Raw genomic sequence first — 20,880 nt, 5'->3', positions numbered from 1 at the left:
CCTAAGAAAACAGACAGAGGCCAGTGGAAATTTAATTCAATCCCAAGCCATCAGAGAACAACAGTAACATTTGCCACTCTGTTAGTGCAGTATGTGTTCGCATGGTGCATTCTGTCCACGGGCAGCCTTGTTTCTCTGTCCTGGATGGTTTGTCTCATTTGATTTCCAGTATGTCTATCTTCAGGATGGATGGAAACCCTGGGACCTCTCTGTGTAGCTGAGCCATCCTCTTTATATTCAGCTATTCTATGTTCACCCACTTGACTTAAACTCATCAAGCTTTTTCTTATAGGTTGAACTGTTTTAAACTCAAAGTGACACATTGATGTTGGGACCAGGCCTGTTGCAGTAGTGGTTAGGCTGGGATCATCCAAGAGTAAGGATCACATGGGTGTCCAAAACAACTTTATCTCTATGTGTGCATGTATGTGAATGTATGTACATGTGTGTTTATGTGTGTGTGTATGCCAGTTCATGCGGTAACCAGAGCAACACTTTGGGTGTCTTCCTTCCTTCCTTCCTTCCTTCCTTCCTTCCTTCCTTCCTTCCTTCCTTCCTTCCTTCCTTCCTGGAGGTTCACAAATTGGCTAGACTGGCTTGTCAAAAAGCACTAGAAATCCTCCTACTTCTACCTTCCTTGTGCTGGGATTATACATGTATGTCACTGTGTTCTGCTTCTTACATTCTTCCTGGAGATGAATGCAGGTTCTCATGGCAACAAAACTACTCCCTAGCCCTATGCAACTGTATCTTATGCAATGGGGCTATTTGGACACAGAGGCACACCTAAGGATAAAGATGGATGTAGATGAAGGCAGAGGCAGGGGTGATGTTTATACAAACTGGACCATGTCAGTAAACAACAGGAAGCTGCAAGAGAGACACCAGAGATTTTCTCTCATAGTTCTCAAGGAAACAGTCTAGCCAACATCTTGATTTCTGGTTTCTGACTTGCAACACCATGGCACAATAGATTTTTGTTGTTGAAACCTCACAATTTGTGATCCTTTGTTTTGGCAGACTTTGAACAGTAGCACATCTCCTATGTGCTACCTTCTGGACAAAAAGCTAAATGAAATCACTCTAAACTTCATGACACTTAAGTTTCATAATAGAAACAAAGCAACCATGTGACTCAGTTAACGAAGCTGCCAGACTCTTGGTTACACTTTGGAGAAGCAGATCAGGGTATAGGGCAGTTTCAACATGACCTCATTTGCTCTCTGGAAAACGGACGCTGTTCTGCAAGCTGCAGAGCTTCAGACGGTGAGATCTGTTCAAGTGTGCAGCTCTGTGCTAATGCAGTGATAACTAGCTGCGCAGGGGCATCAGGTGACTCAGACAGAGCTGGTCTGAACTCAGGAGTGCTCTGTGTGTAAACTGCATGAAGAACGCAGTGACTGTGCCATGAAGATAAGGCAAACCAGTCCTAACGTGTTTATTTTGATCATGTGTTGCAATAACAGTTACATAGATGAGCCTGAAAAAAATATTCCTGGTTACATAGGAAGCTATATTGGATTGCGTAAAACACTAAAGTTAAATGTAGTTATTTCTGCTTTACTTGACTTAATGTGGTTACTAGAACATAGTCTTAAAACCTACACTTGTGGCTCAAGCCTCACTTTATCTCCCTCCTTTCCTCCCACCTTTGCCCCATTTCCATTTTTCATTCTTCCCTTATTGCTGGGCTTTCCTTTAGTGTTTATCACTGAACTACACCTCTCCCACCTCCATTGCTTTGCTCTTGGGCATGGCTGGAATTTCCACTGGTGTGGATGCCATAAGTTCTCTCTGGACTTGTCATTGGCAAGTCTCTTATCAGAGCTGAGATCAAACTCAGACCACTGAAATGTGAAGGCCCGGCTCCTCATGATAGCCACTTGCCATCTTGTTACCAAAGACGAGCATCTTTGCAGGTGCTTCCATGGAGATACATCCAGCGAGGCTGGGTTTCCACCCTAGCCCACTTGTTATCCTAAAAATCTTGTTTTTTTTTTCTGAAAGATTCTGCAAAGCTGAGACATCAACCCAAGACAGCTTTCATAGAAGTCCTCTGCATTCATAATTCTACTTTTCTTTTACTGGATCTGACAAAGCTCCCAGGTCTCTGAGAACCTGCCTAAAGTACTTAACTGGGACAAGAGAGGAAAAGGCTTTTAAAAGCTTGCTGTAAATCTGGGGGAAATCAACTGACTAATGTTTATAGTGGGCATCTTTCTAAAAAGAGGAAGCATGTACAATGCAAAACACAGACCTTCCCAGTGCATAAGGTCAGAGAAGTGCCCTTGAACATACTCCAGTATGCAGGCTGCTTAAGGCATCAGTAGACACTTGGAGTCACATCTTACTCTACGAGGCCAGCAATGGAATTGGACCAGAAAGAATCAATTTCTTTATTTAAACCATATAGATAGATGTTAGCATGTCATGAATCCATGCATCTGCCCATCCGTTACTTCATTCATCAACCCATTCATCCATCATCCATCTACCAGTTCACCCATCCATCATCTATCCATCCATTCATTCAATGAATCATTAAATATACATTTCTCAATAAAGTAATACTAATAATAATTATAGCTTTATTTATGATGACAATGCCAGTGCACAACAATATGCATTCAGGAATAAGAAAAGTGTCCTTTAAATTAACATTAAAATCTGAGTATAGAAAGATACAGAAAGATTGCTGATCCAAGTGTCACAGAGTCTGCAAGCACAAAGTATTTAGCAGCAGAAAGGAAGCCCCTGAATATAGAGATAAAAAGTACCAAATGGCTCATGAAGGCTCTGTTGAGATGAATCTTGAGAAATATGAGTAGATTGGAAGTAGGGGAAAAGCAAGCATATTGGTACCAGAACACAAAAGAATACAGGGAATGGGACTTTATGAACAGTATATATGTGCATGTGTGATAGAAACTTAGCATGCACTAAAAATAAAAATCGAAGTTGAATACATGAAGAAAAACTGAATAAATAAGAGCAAGTGGTTTGCATTTGATGCTTTAATGGGAGCACCAGAGATGGAAATTGGGCTTGTGTCTTAGGAAGTCAGCTGGGTGTAAAGTGACCGTGGACAAGATAGGAAGTCACACATAGGGTATCAAAGATGGCTGTGGTGCTCCAGGTAAGGAAGGACACAAAACAGCAGAGAGGCTGAGGGGTTCAGATGGTACCAGTGGTTCAAAGAATGCTAACTTCCTCATCTTCTCTATGTGCAATGCAGTATACTCTGATTTTGAAATTATTTCAGTAGGATGCTAAGAGTTTCTCCTCCTGAAGCAGGATGGAGAAATTAGAGTGATTGACAAAGTAAGCTAGTTTGTATTTTCAAGGTTGCTTTTGAAAAATACAGAGGTCCTGTATTGCTCAAGGTGCAAGCTACCCTCCTGTCTTGAGCTCTTTGATATCTGTGATGACAGTTGTCTCTTACCTCATCCAGTTTATAATCTTTCCTTATGAGATCACTAAAGATATAGAATGTTATAAATTACAGATTATTATTAAAAGCTTTATTGTTGAGACTTAAATCTGTTGAAGGGTATACTTCCAACATAATATAAACTAGCACTTAAATACGTGGTATAGGCAGGAACTAGAGAAATGAGTGTTCCGGTAACAGTGGTGATCCTTTACAAAGCCCTGTGTCCCCAAATGGCTTTCATCTCACTGAATGCTTTTAGATAATCAGAGGTGGAAGTTGCCACCCCATTTAAAAGATGAGGAAGATGAAGTTCAGAATGAAGGGTTGATTCATTCACTGGCATGCCATTAGTACATGCTGAGTCTAGAACAGAAACACAGTCAGGCATATCTCCATTACATATGCTGCTGAACCTCTCTTGGATGGTCATATTGGTCTGCCCTCTGTATGGAGACCCTGACCAATAATGGAAAGACTGGGAATGTAGCGAGTATCAGAGCAATAACTTAGTACATGCAATACTGTGAGTTCCATGTCTAGTACCTCAAAGTTAAAAAGAGTCCAAGCCAATTTATATGGACTATTTTAAAGAGATTCTCCTGATTTTCAAGTAAATTATTCCTTGGGCAAGGTGTAAAAGAAAAGATAATCACGTTCCTGAAACGCAGTGGGAAGGAAGAATGTCATTTTCCCGAAGAGTAGAAAGCCAATGGCTTGAGTCTGGAATTCCGCTGAGTGAAACCCATGGTGTAAGTGGCACCCTACCCCATGCTTCAGCTGATCTCCCTAGAAATGGGTGACTAGGTGCATGGGTTTTGTTGGGCTGTTCATAAAATGAATTAGGTAATGCCCATGAATTCTTCACAATTGCTTAAAATAAATCAAGCATTTGGCAAAAGTGTGTCAAATAATCATGTAATCCTTACTCTTGTTATTGCTATTATTTAAATAAGGAAATAATCTGGATGAAAAGGTACACTAAGTAAAGAAAAATTTCCAGAATATAAAAGTTTCATCAAAATTCAGCCAGGGTGGAAAGGAGCATGGTGAGGGAGTAGAGACTCAGTTTGAGTCATCACACCCACGATGTCACACTGGGATTGGGAAACAGATTACCAAGATCCACTGGCAAGAAGGACAGAAATATCCCTGAGCTGCACCTATTGGGATGAGCTTTAGTTCTCATTTGACTTCAAGGGTTTTTTTTTATTTGTTTGTTTATTGAGGTAGGGTTTCATGCATCTCAAACTATGCTTAAACTTATTACATATCGGACTGCTGATATTTTCTCCTACAATCCAAGAATTGAGGAGATGGGTATAGGAGTCTGCCTAGCCTGGCTGATAAGCCCCAGGTTCAGTTAGAGATCTTGCCTCTAAAGATAAGTTAGAAACTGATACTAAAATACCTGACACCCACCTTTGGCCTTTGCAAGTATAGTGCTGCTATTTCAGCCATGTGTTTCCACACTGAGCTTTTTACGTGAATAATGGAGATCTGAAATCAGGTCTTTGTTTGCATGACAATCACTTTATCTACAGAAGAAGCTATCCAACCCTATCTCTTATAGTTATGAACATCAAAGAGCCAAAACCTGTTTCAATGGAATATACTCAGGGTGTCATTGGAAATGGGTTTTTTCTTTCTATAGGCTTTCTAGACTGTTTTCATTTGTTGCATGTTACCAGCCCTGTAAATCATCACTGCACAGCCTTATTCTGCAACTTCAAAACAAACAAGTCTATTTTTGCTTCCATTGTGATTTGTCTTCCTCTCTCAGTGCAGCTGGCACCTCAGCTCCTCTCTTGTGAAGACTACTGTGATTATATGGAGCCCAACCAGATGATGCAAGAAAATCTTTCCATTTTGATATTTGTATCTTAATCACATTGATGAGGTCCTTTTTGCCATATACAGTAGCACTCACTGACTCTGGTGATGAAGATGCAGCTCTAATGGAGATCATTTCCAAATCTATCCTAATGCTATCTTGAGGACGCGGAGTATGAAGCACTCTGAGATAATGGAGACACAGCATATCTGGGATGTCTGGTGCAGCCACTGTTTGCCATGTGTAGCCTCCGAGTGTCTAAAGATGCATAATGTAACTGAGAAGTGGCATTTTAATTTCATTTACTTTCAATCTATGTAAATAGCTACATGTAGCTAGAATCTGTCCTATACGACAAGACAGTTCCCTGGTAGATGACAGTCAGCTCCCATCATGTCACCAACAGCACCTATAGTCCCAGGAAATGAGACTAAAGGATGATTATAGAGAAACACCTGATCCCTTGTCACATAGTCATTTAAATATAATCGCATTGTTAGGTTGACAAAGACAGAGAAGTTGACTTGGAGACCTAAGGATGTGTTCAGCACCCTGGACAGAAACACAAAGCCTTCCACTTAGATGCCTCCCTCTCTTCAATCGTTAATCTGCATTCTGCTGAAATTTTTGCTATATTCTGTCTAGCAGACAAATCTCAACTGAGTTTTATGCCTGCTTAGATCACGTTTGGAATGACAAATTCAGAATACAGTCAAAACCATACAAAGCAGTCAGTTTATTACAGAGCTTTTCCATCTTTTGACATGGTAAGTTTAATGCCGAGTATTGAGCTTGATTCGTGATATACAAGTGTCGAATGCAGGGTCCAGCTGCTGAAAAGTGACAGAGGTGCTTGTCCTTTAATAACGTAGGCTGTATTAATCAATATTCAGAATGACAAAGAAGAGACACACTGAGTTCTGGGATCAAAATCAGTAAGATGTGGAAATTTAGTCAGGAAAGCAGGGAACTGCTAAAGCTTCAAATTCTCACTAAAATTCTTGTAAAATAAGAAGAAACAATGTTCCATTATTATTTTTAAAATGTTTGGAAACAAATACAGTAGTATAAGAAGCATTAGTATATGACATTTGGTGTATATGTATGCATCGTATGTATGCATCAGAAGATGGAAACCTTGATAGACTATATTCTAAGAATTGATAGACTATATATATATACATATATATGTATATATATATATAGATAGATAGATATATAGATAGATTATATATTGAGAATTAAAAGTCAGACATACGCATTGTACTTCTTAATTTTATGTCAACTTGACACAAGCTGGAGCCTCAAATGAGAAAGCACCGCCTTAAGACCAGGGTATAGGCAAGCCAGCAGGACATTTTCTTAGTGATTGATGGGGGAAGACATAGCCCATTGTGGGTGGTGCCATTCCTGGGCTGTTGGTCCTGGGTTCTATAAAAAACCAGGCTGAGAAAGGCAGAGGAAGCAAGCCAGTAAGCAGCACTCCCCATTGCTTCTTCATCAGCTCCTGCCTCCAGGTTCCTGCCCTGTTTGAGTTCCTGTCCTGACTTCCTTTGACGAACAATGTTGTGGAAGTGTAAGTTAATAAACCCTTTCCTCCAAAACATGATCTGGTCACGGTATTCTATCACAGCAATATAAGCCCTAACTAAGACATGTATGTTGATTTATCATAAAACAATGGAGGGGGATTAGAAGAGGAGAAAGAAGAGTAAAAGGAAGAGAAAGTCAGAAAAAAAAAACACCATCAATAAAAGCCTGGCCATGACTGTACACTAGAGTTAAAAAACATAAATGTAATTTCTTAAAGGAATTCTGAGTTGAGAGAAGTCACATACTTAATATGGCTGGCATCATATATGTGTCTGGTCCAGCTCTCTAAAATGCATTTGTTTATGATGGGGGAAGTCCCTTAAGCAGATTGAATCTTAAATAAAAAATGAAGGTGTTCCCATTAGTAAGATATTAAATCAAGGTCAAGATCAAGATTACAGATCGTAGTGAAACAGAAGTGAAGGTATGAGAGTCAACTAAACGGAGTGGGAATGCTGGCATGGGTAAGACCTAAGACAAAAGAGTGGTGCATAACCAGACAACCAAAACATCACTGGACATCCCAAACATCACCAGAAAACCAAAATATCACTGTGGTTCAGACCTGGCTTCAGAGAAAAAAAATTCAGGCTTTTGATGTCATAGCACAAATAGCAATCTGCTGACATTATTTCAGGATCTGGATGCTAGAAATAAGGCGAGGAGGCAAATGACAATGATCTGTTCCTTTGTGCCCAAAGAAATACGAGTTTATGGGTCTCTAGAACAATAGCTTTGTGATTCTTCCAATGGTGCAGTGCTATGATCAGAGATTTTTTTTTCTGTAGTCTTCACAGAAATAAGGCACTGATATGATCTAAAGTTGCGTGGGATTCTCGTGATGGTAAAGATGTCCTATTGCCAGAACAGAATGATCTGAGAATGAAAATGGAGCTATTACTACGTGTAAGTGGAATTAGATTATATTTACTCAAGTTCCTCTTTTCTGCAACATGGAAAGTTTGTTTCATGAAGGCCATGAAAAGATAGATCATTTGAGGTGAATTAGCATCTCGTAAGTTCCCACCTTTAATTAGAGTTGGGAGGACTAGGATGGATGGTATTTGCCTCCTGTCTTCTCCAAGAAGAGTTTCCTTACTCAAGTTAATGAGAATTGAAAGTTTTATAGTTTAGTGGAGTTTAATTCTTATCCCTTTAGGACAGGAAAAGTTGAGCTCACTATTTCATGTCCAACCCAACCCCTTCATTTAGGAAGGCAGTCTCGTAGGCTCCAGGATTTGAGTCACGCCCTCTGAAATCAGAATTCTAGATGATTCATATGAGGAGGGTCAGATCCCAGATTCTGAAAACATAATCTCACAAAGATGGAGCTCAGCAAAGTCCTAGGTCCCTACAGGCCTCCCCGAGCTAGCAGCATCAAGACCAGAAACTATACAGGTCTTATAGGTGTCTAGGCATTGCTGAGACAAAGTGTCATTCTTGTCTCCGTAATGAGAAAAGTATCTGCCTTGAAGAAGGAGAGAAAGTCAAATCAGACATTTCTGCCAATTTATTTTGGCTCAGTAGACGGATGGAAGTTCTGCAGTCTCCTGGAATCAAAAGCCAGCCCCTTGGCCACGTGGTGAAAATGTTCACTCAAGGAAAACGGGACACTGAATAAAAGGGAAAGAAAAACCAGGGAAACTCTAGAAGACACATACCTGTCTTCTCATCCACTTGAAAGAAAAACTGGAGAAAGACAGATGTGTAGCATGATCCCTATAACTGCATTGCTGAAATTCTGACTTGAGATGACTAATTTTATCCTTCAAAGGCACTATGCATGTGTTTTTGAACACAGAAATAAGGTCTTAATCTCAGTGTGAGATTGTGCATTATGGACAATACAGATGACTCTTTTTTAAAATAATGATTTTATTTTTAATATGTGTATGTATGAGGGAGGATACAGACATGTCTGAATACAGTTAGGATTCCTGGAGATGGAGTTACAGGTACCTGTGAGCAGCCTATATGGGTGCTGGAAACAGAATTCAGGTCCTCTGCAAGAGTGTAACATGTTCTTATCTGTGGAGCCAACTCACCAGCCCCCACAATCCTAAGCTCAGTTCTTTCATTTTCAAGTAGGAGAAAGACAGGACTACTATTTTAAATACACTTGACTAACCATGCCTAACATTAAAAACTAGCGCACACTAGGATATTAATAAATGTTCTTGATTACTAGATAACAATAAAAAGGTACCTCAGGCAGTTCCTTGTGTTCATGTATGTTTAACCAATGGCCTCTTACATAACACAGAAAATAAAAACAAAACCAATAGCACTTGCTAGAGGCTTCCTCGCACGGACACATACGATAGGCCTATGGGACATAGAAGAGCAAATATTCAGATGAGCAGTGGGAAAGCAGGGTAGAGTGGGGAAACTACACACAAAGAGAGACATAGACACGGAAGGATAAAGATAGATTCACAGAATTGTTCATAAAGCGGTGGCTAGACAGATGCTTGTAGACATACAGAGAAATGCATAGATACAAGGAGGGATAGGTTGGTAGATGAATGGCTATAAATATACAAATACAACTATATATGGATTCTGAATTATTTTCCATCTATGCATAATCCTGAATAGACTCTATGGATGTATATACATATAAACATATATATCTTCTACCTGTCATTTTCTCTTTCATTTTCTTTCTTTGACCCATTTTTTCTATCTTTATTCATACATACATCATCTATACATCCCTATAACCCATCTATCTTCAATCTATATATCTATTTATGTATCTATTTATCATCTATGTATCTATCTCCTAATAATCAATCAATCAATCAATAATCTGTCTGTCTGTCTGTCTGTCTATCCATTCATCCAGAGACCCACCCAACTGGCTTCCCACTAAAGGAAGAGAAAGCAAGAGAAGGAAGCAGTGGAAGGAGAAGGAACACTTGTACATCAATGCTTTTACTAATCCACGAGACTCGATCAAGGCAAGTGCCTGCACTGAGAGTTGGAGCCCCTCCTGCCTGCGGGGACTCATGCACACTGCAGATGAAGATGTAGGGGAACCAGCTCATCAATCACCATCATGCAGGGATACAAGAGCCAGCCAGAAGGATTAGCACTGCAACCTGCTCAGATCTCTTCTTCTAATGGCATCTCTTTAATTAAACATCACCTCCAGTGCTCACTTCTGCAGAGTGCCCTCTCCCCTCACAAGGTTGGCGTCTTGTAATCTAGGCTCCTGAGTTAATTAGAAAGGGGGCCTTGGAAAAAATCCATTTCAAGAGTGGAAATGCCTGGACAGAAATTGTAGGATGCTAATAAAGAACTGCCTTCCCCCGGTAACGGCATGGATTGTTAAATGACTGCTGGAGAGCTGGAGCTTTCGTCTATGTGAGACTTCTCCATTAGAGCTACCATGCTTCTTAGCGAAGAGGCTCCTGGGTTCTCTCTGTGGTTAGTCAAGAAGCACTTAGACAAACACCATTGTTCAGGATATGCTGTCTGTGCTGAGCATTTGGATCCTAAGCACCAGCATAAAAAAGCCAGGCAGGTATGGTAGTACCAGAATGTGGGGGTCAGAGATGGGGCATTCCTAGGGAAAACTGGGTAGCTAAACTACTCAAGTCAGCAAGTTCTAGGTCCAGTGAGATACCTTGACTGAAGGAACTAGGAGGACAGTAAATGAAATGAAAAAACAAAAAACAAACACCAGGCTTTAACCTCTGACTTCCATGTTGCTGCATGTCCATTTGTACAAATGTGTGCCAGCACGTGTGGCTATGCATACATGTACTGCATGCATAAAACACATACACACACAAATGCACACACACAATCCAAATAGTATACACCTTAGGATTTAAAAGGTATGCATTTCTGTTGCTGTATCTCAGCTCCGTGGTTGTAATAAGAAAGCATCTATTAACAATATGTAAATTATGGCTATTGCTGTATGCCAATAAAACTTTACATAAAAAATAAATGGTGGGACAAATTTATCCCACAGGCTGACACTTAACCCTTGGATATGCATCAGAATGATTATTAATAATAGGTATAGATAATACTCAAGGGATTTAACATCCTGATACATATATATATATACACAATATATATACACATATACACAATAGATGTGTACATATGCATGTGTAAATGTATGTATATATGACAATATAATACTAGTTTCCACACAATGATAAATGGGTATTATTTAGAGCCACATAGGTTCACATTGGATAGTCACCTGTTTAAAATTTCTTTGTACAATCCTCAGGTAGTGACTTTTATATGGCCTTGTCAGGGGGGTTAGAGTGTTTACCCCAAGGACAAAGGCCACATCCTCAGCTCATTCACCTCCTTATCTGCTAATTTTCAGAACTAATAAAAAGCACAAATTGGACATTACAGAATACAGTTGGGTTTGGGGAAATCTACTACAGTCCTTTGGAAAAAGTTATAGGGGAACCTCTAACTGCAGAAACCTCCCACTAAGCATGGTAATCCATTTGTAATCCTACAGGAAGAAATGAAAGCATGAAGCAAAAATGCGGTGATGGCACGATCTTTTCCAGCAGTGTAGTGTGTGGCGAGGCACAGCATCAGAGAGTCACCATGGAGGCTGACTTCCAGCACAAAAAGGGGACGATGATACACAGTTGTGTGTCTGTGTATGCAGGTGCATGCATAGTTGAAACCTGTCATTGGAGTCATAAAACAAATGTTCTCCTTGCCCAGTAAACACTGTGTCCTTTTGATCTACCCAGATGGTCACACCAGGAAGAAACACTTCAATACAAAAGTGACTCTGACTTTGGCACAGCTTTGTTGTTAAAATAATGATAGATTAATAATATCATAGAGATCCAGAGAGCAGTTCTCATTCCTCAATAGTTTTGAGTATGTCAGGACTTATACCCTGGGACAGAACACTTTTTTTACTAGCCTAATGCTGACAGCAGCAGCATTCACTTCGAGTCCAAAGGTGAACATGAAAGGGATCAGAGAGTCTCTATGCAGGGCAGACATAAACGGGCATTTGGTAGCTGTGAAAGGTACATACTGGTGGGAATTCAAAATGGTACAGCCTTTAGGGGATGCTGATACCTGCCTGAAACCCCAGAAATGAAGAAAGGGCTAGGAGTAAAACTACAAGTTCAAGAAGAGCTTGGGCTCTGCAGTGAGTTCCAGGCCAGACAGGGTTATGTAGGGAGTCGATGTCTCAAAATATTGACCTTCAATAACAACAACAAACACACTCAAAACAAAACCATACCTCCACATTTGAAAACAGCATCTTAGAATGTTAAATTTGAAGTAATGTGCCATGCATCAATTCTACTTTAAGTGGTTTACTTGTGAACGTAAAGTAAGGTGTCCACACACCAACACACTCAAGTCCAAAGCATTCTCAACACCCCCAGACTAAACAGAAATGCTACCAACTTGTGAATGCACACCCAGACTGAGATGCATTGCTTTCACAGATACACAAGGTCATGGCTGGACTTGAGAAACAGTAAATTAAGTGAAAGGTATCAAAGAAGAAAGCTTCCCGAGAAGATTCCACTGTCACAAAATTCAAAATGGACAGAAGGCAGATCTGTGGTTGTCTAGGGTCTGGGATGCAGATGGAACAGACTAAATCCAGGAATAAGAAAAGTTCTGAGGATGAAAGCTCAGCAGAGATGATGTAAGACAATACACTGACCAAAATTTAATTTTCATGGTTAAATAGGTGTGTTTTATTATACATAAGCAGTAGCTGTCAAGTGTCACTTACGCCTCTTCTATCTACCTATCAGCTATCTGCCCATCACCTCTGTAGCTGTGAATCACGTTATCTTTAATCTCTATCATCTCCCTCTCTGTCTGCCTATCTATTAGCCTGCCTATCATCAACCTATTATATATCTCCATTCTCTCTTTATTTACTCTTGAGAGTCAGGGATGGGGGTTGAACCCATGGCTTTGTTCATACTAAGCAAGTACTCAACTACTATGCTGCATTCTGGCCCCTAACAGTAACATCCTAACACCTAAGGGTGACTTAATTCCAAAAATTCCCTGACTGTCTCCCCTCTAATTCGGTCAAAGCAGACTTTATCAGGATAAAAATCATCTTGATTTTCAGGCCTTACCCTTTACCATAGACATGCACCTACGTAGCCAAAGAACATGTTTTTTTGCACTCACACCCATTAACAACTGAATTTTGAAGCAGTGATATTCCTCATTTTGCAAGACAAAAATCATACTCTAGTATCTACTGCCGCAACAAGACCATGGCTGTGCAGGTGTACTCAACCCACACCCACATTCCCAGGAATTGCACAGGCAGATGACAACATTGTCATTGTGGGAGGGTCTGGATGTTAATGACACAGAAGCCAGCCTACCCTGTATTAAGGGTTTATTAGGTGTAAGACACCATGCTAAGCATTTATCTAATGGACTTTTATTTTCATGAGACACACACTATTGCCCTCCTTTCACAGATGAGAGAAAGGAAGATAATGGAAGATAAATAACTGTCAAGGTTCTCATCTTTAGCAAGGCCCAGCTGGGGTACGGCATAAAATCTGTTGGAACTCAAAGGCGGTGTTCCTCATTGGTAGCCTGAGCATTTCCTCATCTTACTGCATCTGTCACCACTTCTAGCAGGGTCCCCAAGTAGTCTGACAAGTCTATTCTAACAGACACCTAAGATGATAAGAAATATGCCTTGCTAGTTGAAAGGATTCAGTTCTCCGAGCCCAGGAAAGGTGCTCATAATGACAGCACCTCTTGGTCCAAGGGGGCGGGTGGCTTCCCTCTCCTCCCACACCGTTCCAGGCGAGACAGCCCCCAGGTTCATGGCCTGAGAAAGCCAACTCACAGTGCTGATCATGCTGTCAGGTCTCATACCCGGGCGAAGGTCTTTGGCAGCGCGCAATCAGTCTTGGAGATCATTCACTGTGGGCACACGCTGTCCCCTCCACAGATCTTGTTTGTGTAGCGGCAGCCGAGCCCATCTCCTGCACATGGCGTTTGGATTTTGAGGACAGCACATCCCAGGCTTGTGGGAGGACTCATTTACATAGAAGTGGGCAGACAGGGGCTCACCAGCATATCCAGGAGCATCAGCAAACACCCAGGAAGGAAATTTCCTTCCTTGCTAGGGGCTCTAACCTCAAGCAGTGCAGCATCTTCCTGTTAGCAGAAGCCTAACCTTCACATCTTCTTCCTTCCCCCTTTGCTAGGAAAACAAAAAAACCGGGGCCAGATACCTTCCTCCCAGACTAGCTATCAAAATGAACTCCAGGCAGCTGAAGGGAAGTGGCCCACACTCTTAGAAATTGACTTTTGATTTCAAAACAAACTGGGAAGAAGTACAGCAAGTAGTGAAAATGTTCAAGATTGTAAGGAACACAGTACAGCTGGCACCGGAAACACAGCACCTGAAGCCAGGAGTCATTATTATCAGAGTGGGATGGGCAGTGTTCACACAGTACACACATGAACCACAATGACTGTGGTTGGCATCACTTGATTTCCCACAATGCAATATACCTACTACGGGCCAAGAAGTCTGAGTACATCTTAGTTGGGGTCTCTATTGCTGTGGTAGAACACCACAGCAACATGAAGAAGAAAGGATCCATATAAGCTTACAAATCTCAGGTAACAGTCTACCACTGAGGAAGGCCAGGGCAGGAACTCAAGCAGGACAGGAACCGGAGGAGGGCAGGAACCTGGAGGCTCGCTCCTCATGGTTTGCTCACTCTGCTCTCTTGTATCATCCAGGACCACATTCCCAAGGGTAGCACCACCCATAATGGTTTGGGTCTATCCATGTCAATCATCATTCAAGACACTACCTCCCAGGTTTTCCTCACAGGCCAATCTGGTGGTGGTGGCGGGGGGGGGTGGGGGGTGTTCTCAATTGAAGGTTCCTCTTCCAAAATGACTCTAATGTGAGTTGATACAAAACTAGCCAACACAGCAAATATTGCATCATGCAGGCCCATCTGTGACAGGATGAGGTAGGAGCTTCAAAATACGCTTATTATTATAGACCGGCAAAGCTTCTCATTATTACACCATTACTACTTCTTGCTGTGTGCGGACACTGTGCCCGCTGATTTATAGGCATGAGCTAATAAGATGCTCAAAGCGGGATGGTAAGCCCCAGTGCAGAGAATACCAAGTGACTCTGAAACAGGAGACCTGGCTGTTACTGTTCTAAGGAGGACTTACTGCAGGGACTGAACAGCCCCTGGGCACGGCAGGAGTCATTGAACTTCCCAAACAGCGTGACAACAAAGCAAGAGGAAATTAACACTTAGTGGACACTTTACAATTCACGGAGAGGCAGCAAGCTGCATTAGAAACTCAATTTAATTTTCCACCAAAGAAGGATAGCTGACATCACAAATAAAATAGATGAATGATTCAGCAGTGGTTTTCTAGCTACCGCAGGTGGGATGTATGCTCTGCCCACAGAAAAATCTACGATTATCTACTGGTCTATACACTACAGACTATAGGTCAATACACTTCCCCCGCACACCATATTCACCCTGTAAATGGGATATATGCCTTCCTAGTTTAACATTTTATTCAGAGGACTTTTGAGTGTCTGCTTTGTTTCATTCTTATCATTAAATTTCTGATCCAAAAGCCTTGAAGAGTATGTGACATCATCACCACTTTACCAAGATGTAAAAATGAGATTCCCAAGGAAAGAATACACCCAGGAAAACTACAGAATGAGGGATAGAGGGATAGGTTAAAATGACTTCTCTTGATTGTCAGGCTTCTGAACTGAAGTCACTGTCACTTGGACACTGGGCATGGTAAGCAAATCAGTACCAGCCCTGAAAGTGACAGAGACCCAGCCACCTAAGTCCTTCCAAGGGCTCCCACCTCCCTCAGTGTGAAGAGCCTCCCAGAGGACAACTCGTTTCTGAGAGGCTGTTCCAATTCCCAGTGGCCTTCTGTTTCCTTTATAGGTGCCAAGACCCAGCAGATCATTAATTATGACTTCTCACAAATGATTTCCCACATCCCTCACAGGCATGCCTATGCCCTGGGAAGGAAACAGATTTCTCAGCAGCAGAAAGGAGCCTGAGCTTCCAGGCTCCCGGCTCTGCTCTCAGCTTTGGTTCTGCTCATGCAGTACCAGGGCCTTGGGGCAGGAGGAGGTGCACAGCTGAAATGAAGCTATGTTTGAGACAGGGAGGGGGATGAGAGAGGGTGTGCAGGCTGAAAGAACTGAATGGCACAGGAGCAGAGGGAAAATCAAATACAGGAACTAGTGAACATTGGGACAAAGAAGGAATATTCTAGCATATTAATTTCTCTTGAACAACTGCCTTTACTTTAAATGGGCTAGAACACTGTCCCAGGCTGAACCCATGCTTTGTACTCAGCTCCGTGTCTCATCATCTGAACCATCTAATGGAACACCACGAACTCCAGTTTGCAGACATAGAAACAGAGTCTGCAGAAAACACAGGACAAGTTCTCTGGCTTGCCTTTCCCAGTTTCATGTGTAGCCATGAGTCTGTTCCATGAGATTAGATGCTTTTTTAGGCTAAGATGAATGCTCTATCTAAAGTGCCAAAGACTAGGTCTCAAGAGTTTGCTCACGTATTCCTAGACACACAGCCTTAACAAACAGTCAAAAACCTATGACATTTCATTTTCCTTCAAGAGCTTGACAACAATCAGCATAAAGAGGCCATTCAAGCCAAAGGAATGTACGTGTTCATCAGACACCCAGTCCTCGCAGAACGGCTCAGGAAACAGGGGGACAGACTTTGCCAGTCTCCCTGCCAACTGAGCCCAGCATCTGCATTTTCTTTATGAATCTGATCACCACCTAATACAAAGGAGGGGAAGGACCTCTCAAATAAAGCTGGAAGATGAAGTTGGAAATGCCCATTATGTAGGCCAATAATTGCTGACTTTTCTACAAATACTGTTCTCACAGAGTACTGTTAAAGATCCAGCAGACCGGGCAAGGGCTCAGAGAATGGGCTCTGTTAGTGAAATTCCTCCACATAAGCCTGAGGACACATGTCCAATCTCCAGTGCTCACGTACAAAAACAGGTATGGTGGTGTACACTTGTAATTCCTGAGAATGACTGGGGATGCAGAGAGAGAAGGGCTGGGGCTGACCATTATGGCTTTCTGGCCAGTCAGCCTATATGCTACTGCAGAGTTCAAGGCCAGCAAAATATTCTGTCCCAAAAAGGAATGGCACCTCGAGCTTTCTTCTACACATGCTCACACATCTACACTTACTCTCCTAGGAGCACCCCTGCACACACACACACACCACACATGCATATACACAGCCCACTGTACTGGGGGAAAATGAGAAACTAAAGTTATCGTATATGGAAGAACTATGCACATACACATGTTCACGCTTGCGCACATGGTCTGGACCTGGTAGAACAAGAGATGAGAGCAGCTACCTCTTACTTCCCTATTGATGAAAGATATGCCAAGGCTGTGGCATACTTTGTGCCCATTTGCACCTGCTTGCGTCATGCACGTGTTGAAAGTCTCCTAGTCCAGGATGGGAAAGCATTACAGAGGCAAACATCTGGGAATGAGCTCACTTTTCCTCTTGGTACTACCTGAGGAAGGTGTTGCACATTCACTACTCTTAAAGCAGGGAATGAGTTCTTCAATGTTCACGCAGTGAAATGGAGACAGTGCATCAATACCCTCCTTCACATGAACACACTGTGGGGATAAGTAAGTGATAATATCCTCACCGCTACCCAGTGACTCAGAAAGCCAGCCTACTTGGAGGCCTATGTGGAGAAAACATTTCAATTTATTTGTCCTGGGAGTGAGAGACTATGCAAATATCATCAAAATCCTCACGATGTCTTTGGTATCAGTGGAGATATGTTTGTTTAGGGACTAGGAATATATTAATACAGGAATTACTGTAGTCACTTTTTGATTACTTTAGCTACGAAATACAAACTAAGATCCAGTTGCCCCTATTCAGGGGATAGAGTTCTGAGGTAGTACGTGACAAACCATCAATAAATAAGGGGGCGGAGGATTATTGAGCAAGCATGAACGCCCAAGTTGAAATCCCAAGAACTGTGTAAAAAGATAGATGTGTTCACGTGTGTGTATTAACCCAATACTACAGCTGGAGGAGGGGGATTGCTGAGACAGGAAGATCACTTAGGCTTGGTGGCTGCCTGCCTAGCTTCAGGTGAGAGAGAGAGAGAGACTGTCACAAGGATACAAAGCAGAGAGCGATAGCAAAAAAAAAAAAACCACAGCCAAAGTTTGCATCCTCTGGCCATCTCCACATGTGCACCACCACACACACATGCACATTCACAGAAAGGGAAAAGACAAATAGATTCTGAACTCACCATAATCATTTATAATTTCTGTCAGTGTATTTGTAGGAAATCATCTCCAATAGGTAAGCTGGTGTCTAAAACCTAGAATCTAGAAGAACTTTCAGTATCCGGAAAGACGTCCCCTCTCCACGCACTGCAAGCTCACTAAGAATACTTCTGCATATACTCCAGTTACATATTCTCTCTCTCTCTCTCTCTCTCTCTCTCTCTCTCTCTGTCTGTCTCTCTCTGTCTCCGTCTCTCTGTCTGTCTCTCTGTCTCTGTCTCTGTCTCTGTCTCTCTCTCTCTCTCTCTGTCTCTCTCTCTCTCTCCCTCTCTCTCCATTCTGCATACCCTTACAAATCCTGACCCCAAACTGTCCACTGCTTAGATATATTCCTCCCCCCCTATAAAATACTTGAAGCAAATTCTGTGCCTCTTCTTGCTCTTCTCTCTACATATTCAAACTGAGGGACTCTCTGCCCTCTTAGGAGTCTCCATTCTACTAACTACAGTTCTCTGTAAAACACGGAAATCCACAGCATGAAAACGGTAGCCACATTTTCTATACATCGCATATAAAATGACTTCTCACAAGGGCCTGTCTTCCACAGAGCCATTCTCGCATCTTCCTACCATCTAGAAATGTAAGCTTTAACTCTGGCCCTTAATCACCGGGTTACAAGGGCTTATCCACTTGAAATGCATTGATTTGATTTGGAGTTAATTTTCTCCATGGCTTTCAAATGAAGGAGGAGCTCAAATTAGATACTTATAAATCAAAGTCAAAGTCTCAATTATGTGCAGGAGTCCAAAAGTTCAGAGAGTGCAGAACAAGCAATAAACATGAGCATGGTGATGCTGAGATGATGTTGTCAGGCAAGTCTGGCGACCCTAAGAAAGCCACTGTAGCTAAGCTCTGCAGTTTTCCGGTGCTACTCCTCCCACTCGGGGTCCATGTTTCCCTTACCTCCTTGCAGCTCTGTAACCGTGGGGGAAGAGAGGTAAAGGCCACATCTGCAGTGGAAGATGCTGCCCCTAATCCCACCTTGAAGTCTGTGACTGCTCTCTGGGGCCCCAGGAAGTAAAACCATGCAGCGAACTTGACTTGCATGTACTTACTGTCATCTTAATAAGGTGAGAGCAGCTTGGGGACCCCAGGAACATGCAACCTAGGCTTTGCCATATGGAACCAGCCTGGAAACTGTCAAGTTCACTTAACACATTTTCTCTTTGGGGAGCTAGCCAGGCAATCATCGGGGGTGGGAGAGGGGCAGGAGGGAGCAGGGGGGAGAGTGGGCAGGCAAAGGCTGTTAAAGGCGCCGAAGCTGATGGCAATAAAGAACACATGCACAGCATCACCCTTCCACCCTCCACCAGGAAACACTTTTTTTTTCTCTCAGACTAAGGCTGGAGATGAGATACTGACAGTGATTTAGGGCTATTTGGAGATAGGAGCTAAATAGCTGGTAGGAATATATGTATTTCAGGAAGAAGTAATAAGCATGTTCCTCATCGTCGGTGGATGAACCCCATTTGCAGAAACATCTTATTTCTGCCCTGAACAACCCTAGAAACAAATACAACAATTTGAGCATCCCCAAGCATACTTGGTACGTGTATGTGTGTGTGTGTGTGTGTGTACACTTTTATGGATAATTTTGTGATCTTTGTGTGTGATAGATTTTAAGAACTAAAATATCCCCCAAAAGGCTGTGAATTGGGGAGAGGGGTGCAGCGCGGAATAAAGAAGTCAGTCAATAGGGAGGCTGGTACCTCACTGTTCCAGTCTGACAGCAAGCTGCAGTTCCCTTCCCAGGAAGGGATGCAAGGCACGAGACTCCACACCAGCGCAATTGTGCTGTGATGGATGGAGCGGATGAAGGCATCTCTGCAGAGCTTTGGGGGAAAAGCCAGAATTGAAAATGTAATCTCCATTTCATACTTTTCGCTGATATTCAGCATAAAAGCAATGCTAGCCCATGGCTGGCCAAGTTCAATGCAATTTATATGCAGCCTCATACATCTTCCTAGGGATTTCGTGGTGGTGGGGGGAGTGGATTGGACTCACATCCTCCCTTGTCTCTGCAGTGCAGATGTGTGTGAGGGGGGCAGAGCAATGCTTCTGAGGGGTCTTTCTGGGGGAAATGAAGTGAGGGATTTAATTTTGTACAGTTTATAGAATGTGCCCCAAAGGTGGCATCTCTGAGGACAGCTGGGTAGACTTCTCCCTGGAGCTGAAGAAGACGTCATTTTCAAGATGTCACTTATTCGGCCCCTACTCCTAAAGAAGAAAGGAGAGAACCCGAGTCTGCTTCTTGCATCTTCTGAAAGATGAAGCCTGCACAAATGATACTGCCTATAATGGGTAGTGTGCACTGTGAACTTCCCAGAAGTTGCAGTCACCCAGGAAGTGGATCTAAGGGCATGCCTGTTGCAGATTATCTTGATTGAGCTAATGAGGGTGGGAAAACTTGCCCACTGTGGCCATACCTTCCCTGCCTAAGATTCTGTGTAAGTAAAGGAAGTGAGTTGAACAGAAGCATGCATTTGTTACTCTCTGCTGTCTGAGCTCCCATGCAATGTGACCGGCCCTCTAGCTACTTGCTCCTGCCATCATGTCTTCTGACTTCCCCACCTGCTGCAATGTCCTTCACCATGCTGGACTGTATCCCTT

At 42.4% G+C, this 20,880-nt stretch overlaps 1 protein-coding gene across 44 annotated transcripts in view; it reads right to left on the bottom strand.

Annotated features, from left to right (window-relative positions):
• The window catches only part of Rbfox1 (RNA binding fox-1 homolog 1), a 1,543,972-nt gene that overhangs the window by 197,700 nt on the left and 1,325,392 nt on the right, over window positions 1–20,880 (bottom strand). Inside the window, exon 1 of one of the 44 annotated variants that reach the window (XM_075941988.1) lies at window positions 13,714–13,883. The exons of 40 other annotated variants lie outside the window; for them this stretch is intronic. In XM_075941988.1, coding sequence (XP_075798103.1) covers window positions 13,714–13,740 — 27 coding nt within the window. In that variant the 5' untranslated portion in view covers window positions 13,741–13,883. Of the gene's footprint in view, window positions 1–13,713; window positions 13,884–20,880 lie in introns of those variants that run through there. 3 more of the 44 variants (XM_075941958.1, XM_075941982.1, XM_075941949.1) reach the window with 3 other exon arrangements.

Source organism: Microtus pennsylvanicus, chromosome 11 (genome assembly GCF_037038515.1).
Source record: "Microtus pennsylvanicus isolate mMicPen1 chromosome 11, mMicPen1.hap1, whole genome shotgun sequence".
In the NCBI taxonomy this organism is placed as follows: Eukaryota; Metazoa; Chordata; class Mammalia; order Rodentia; family Cricetidae; genus Microtus; species Microtus pennsylvanicus.
This window is presented reverse-complemented; position numbering and strand designations above follow the sequence as displayed.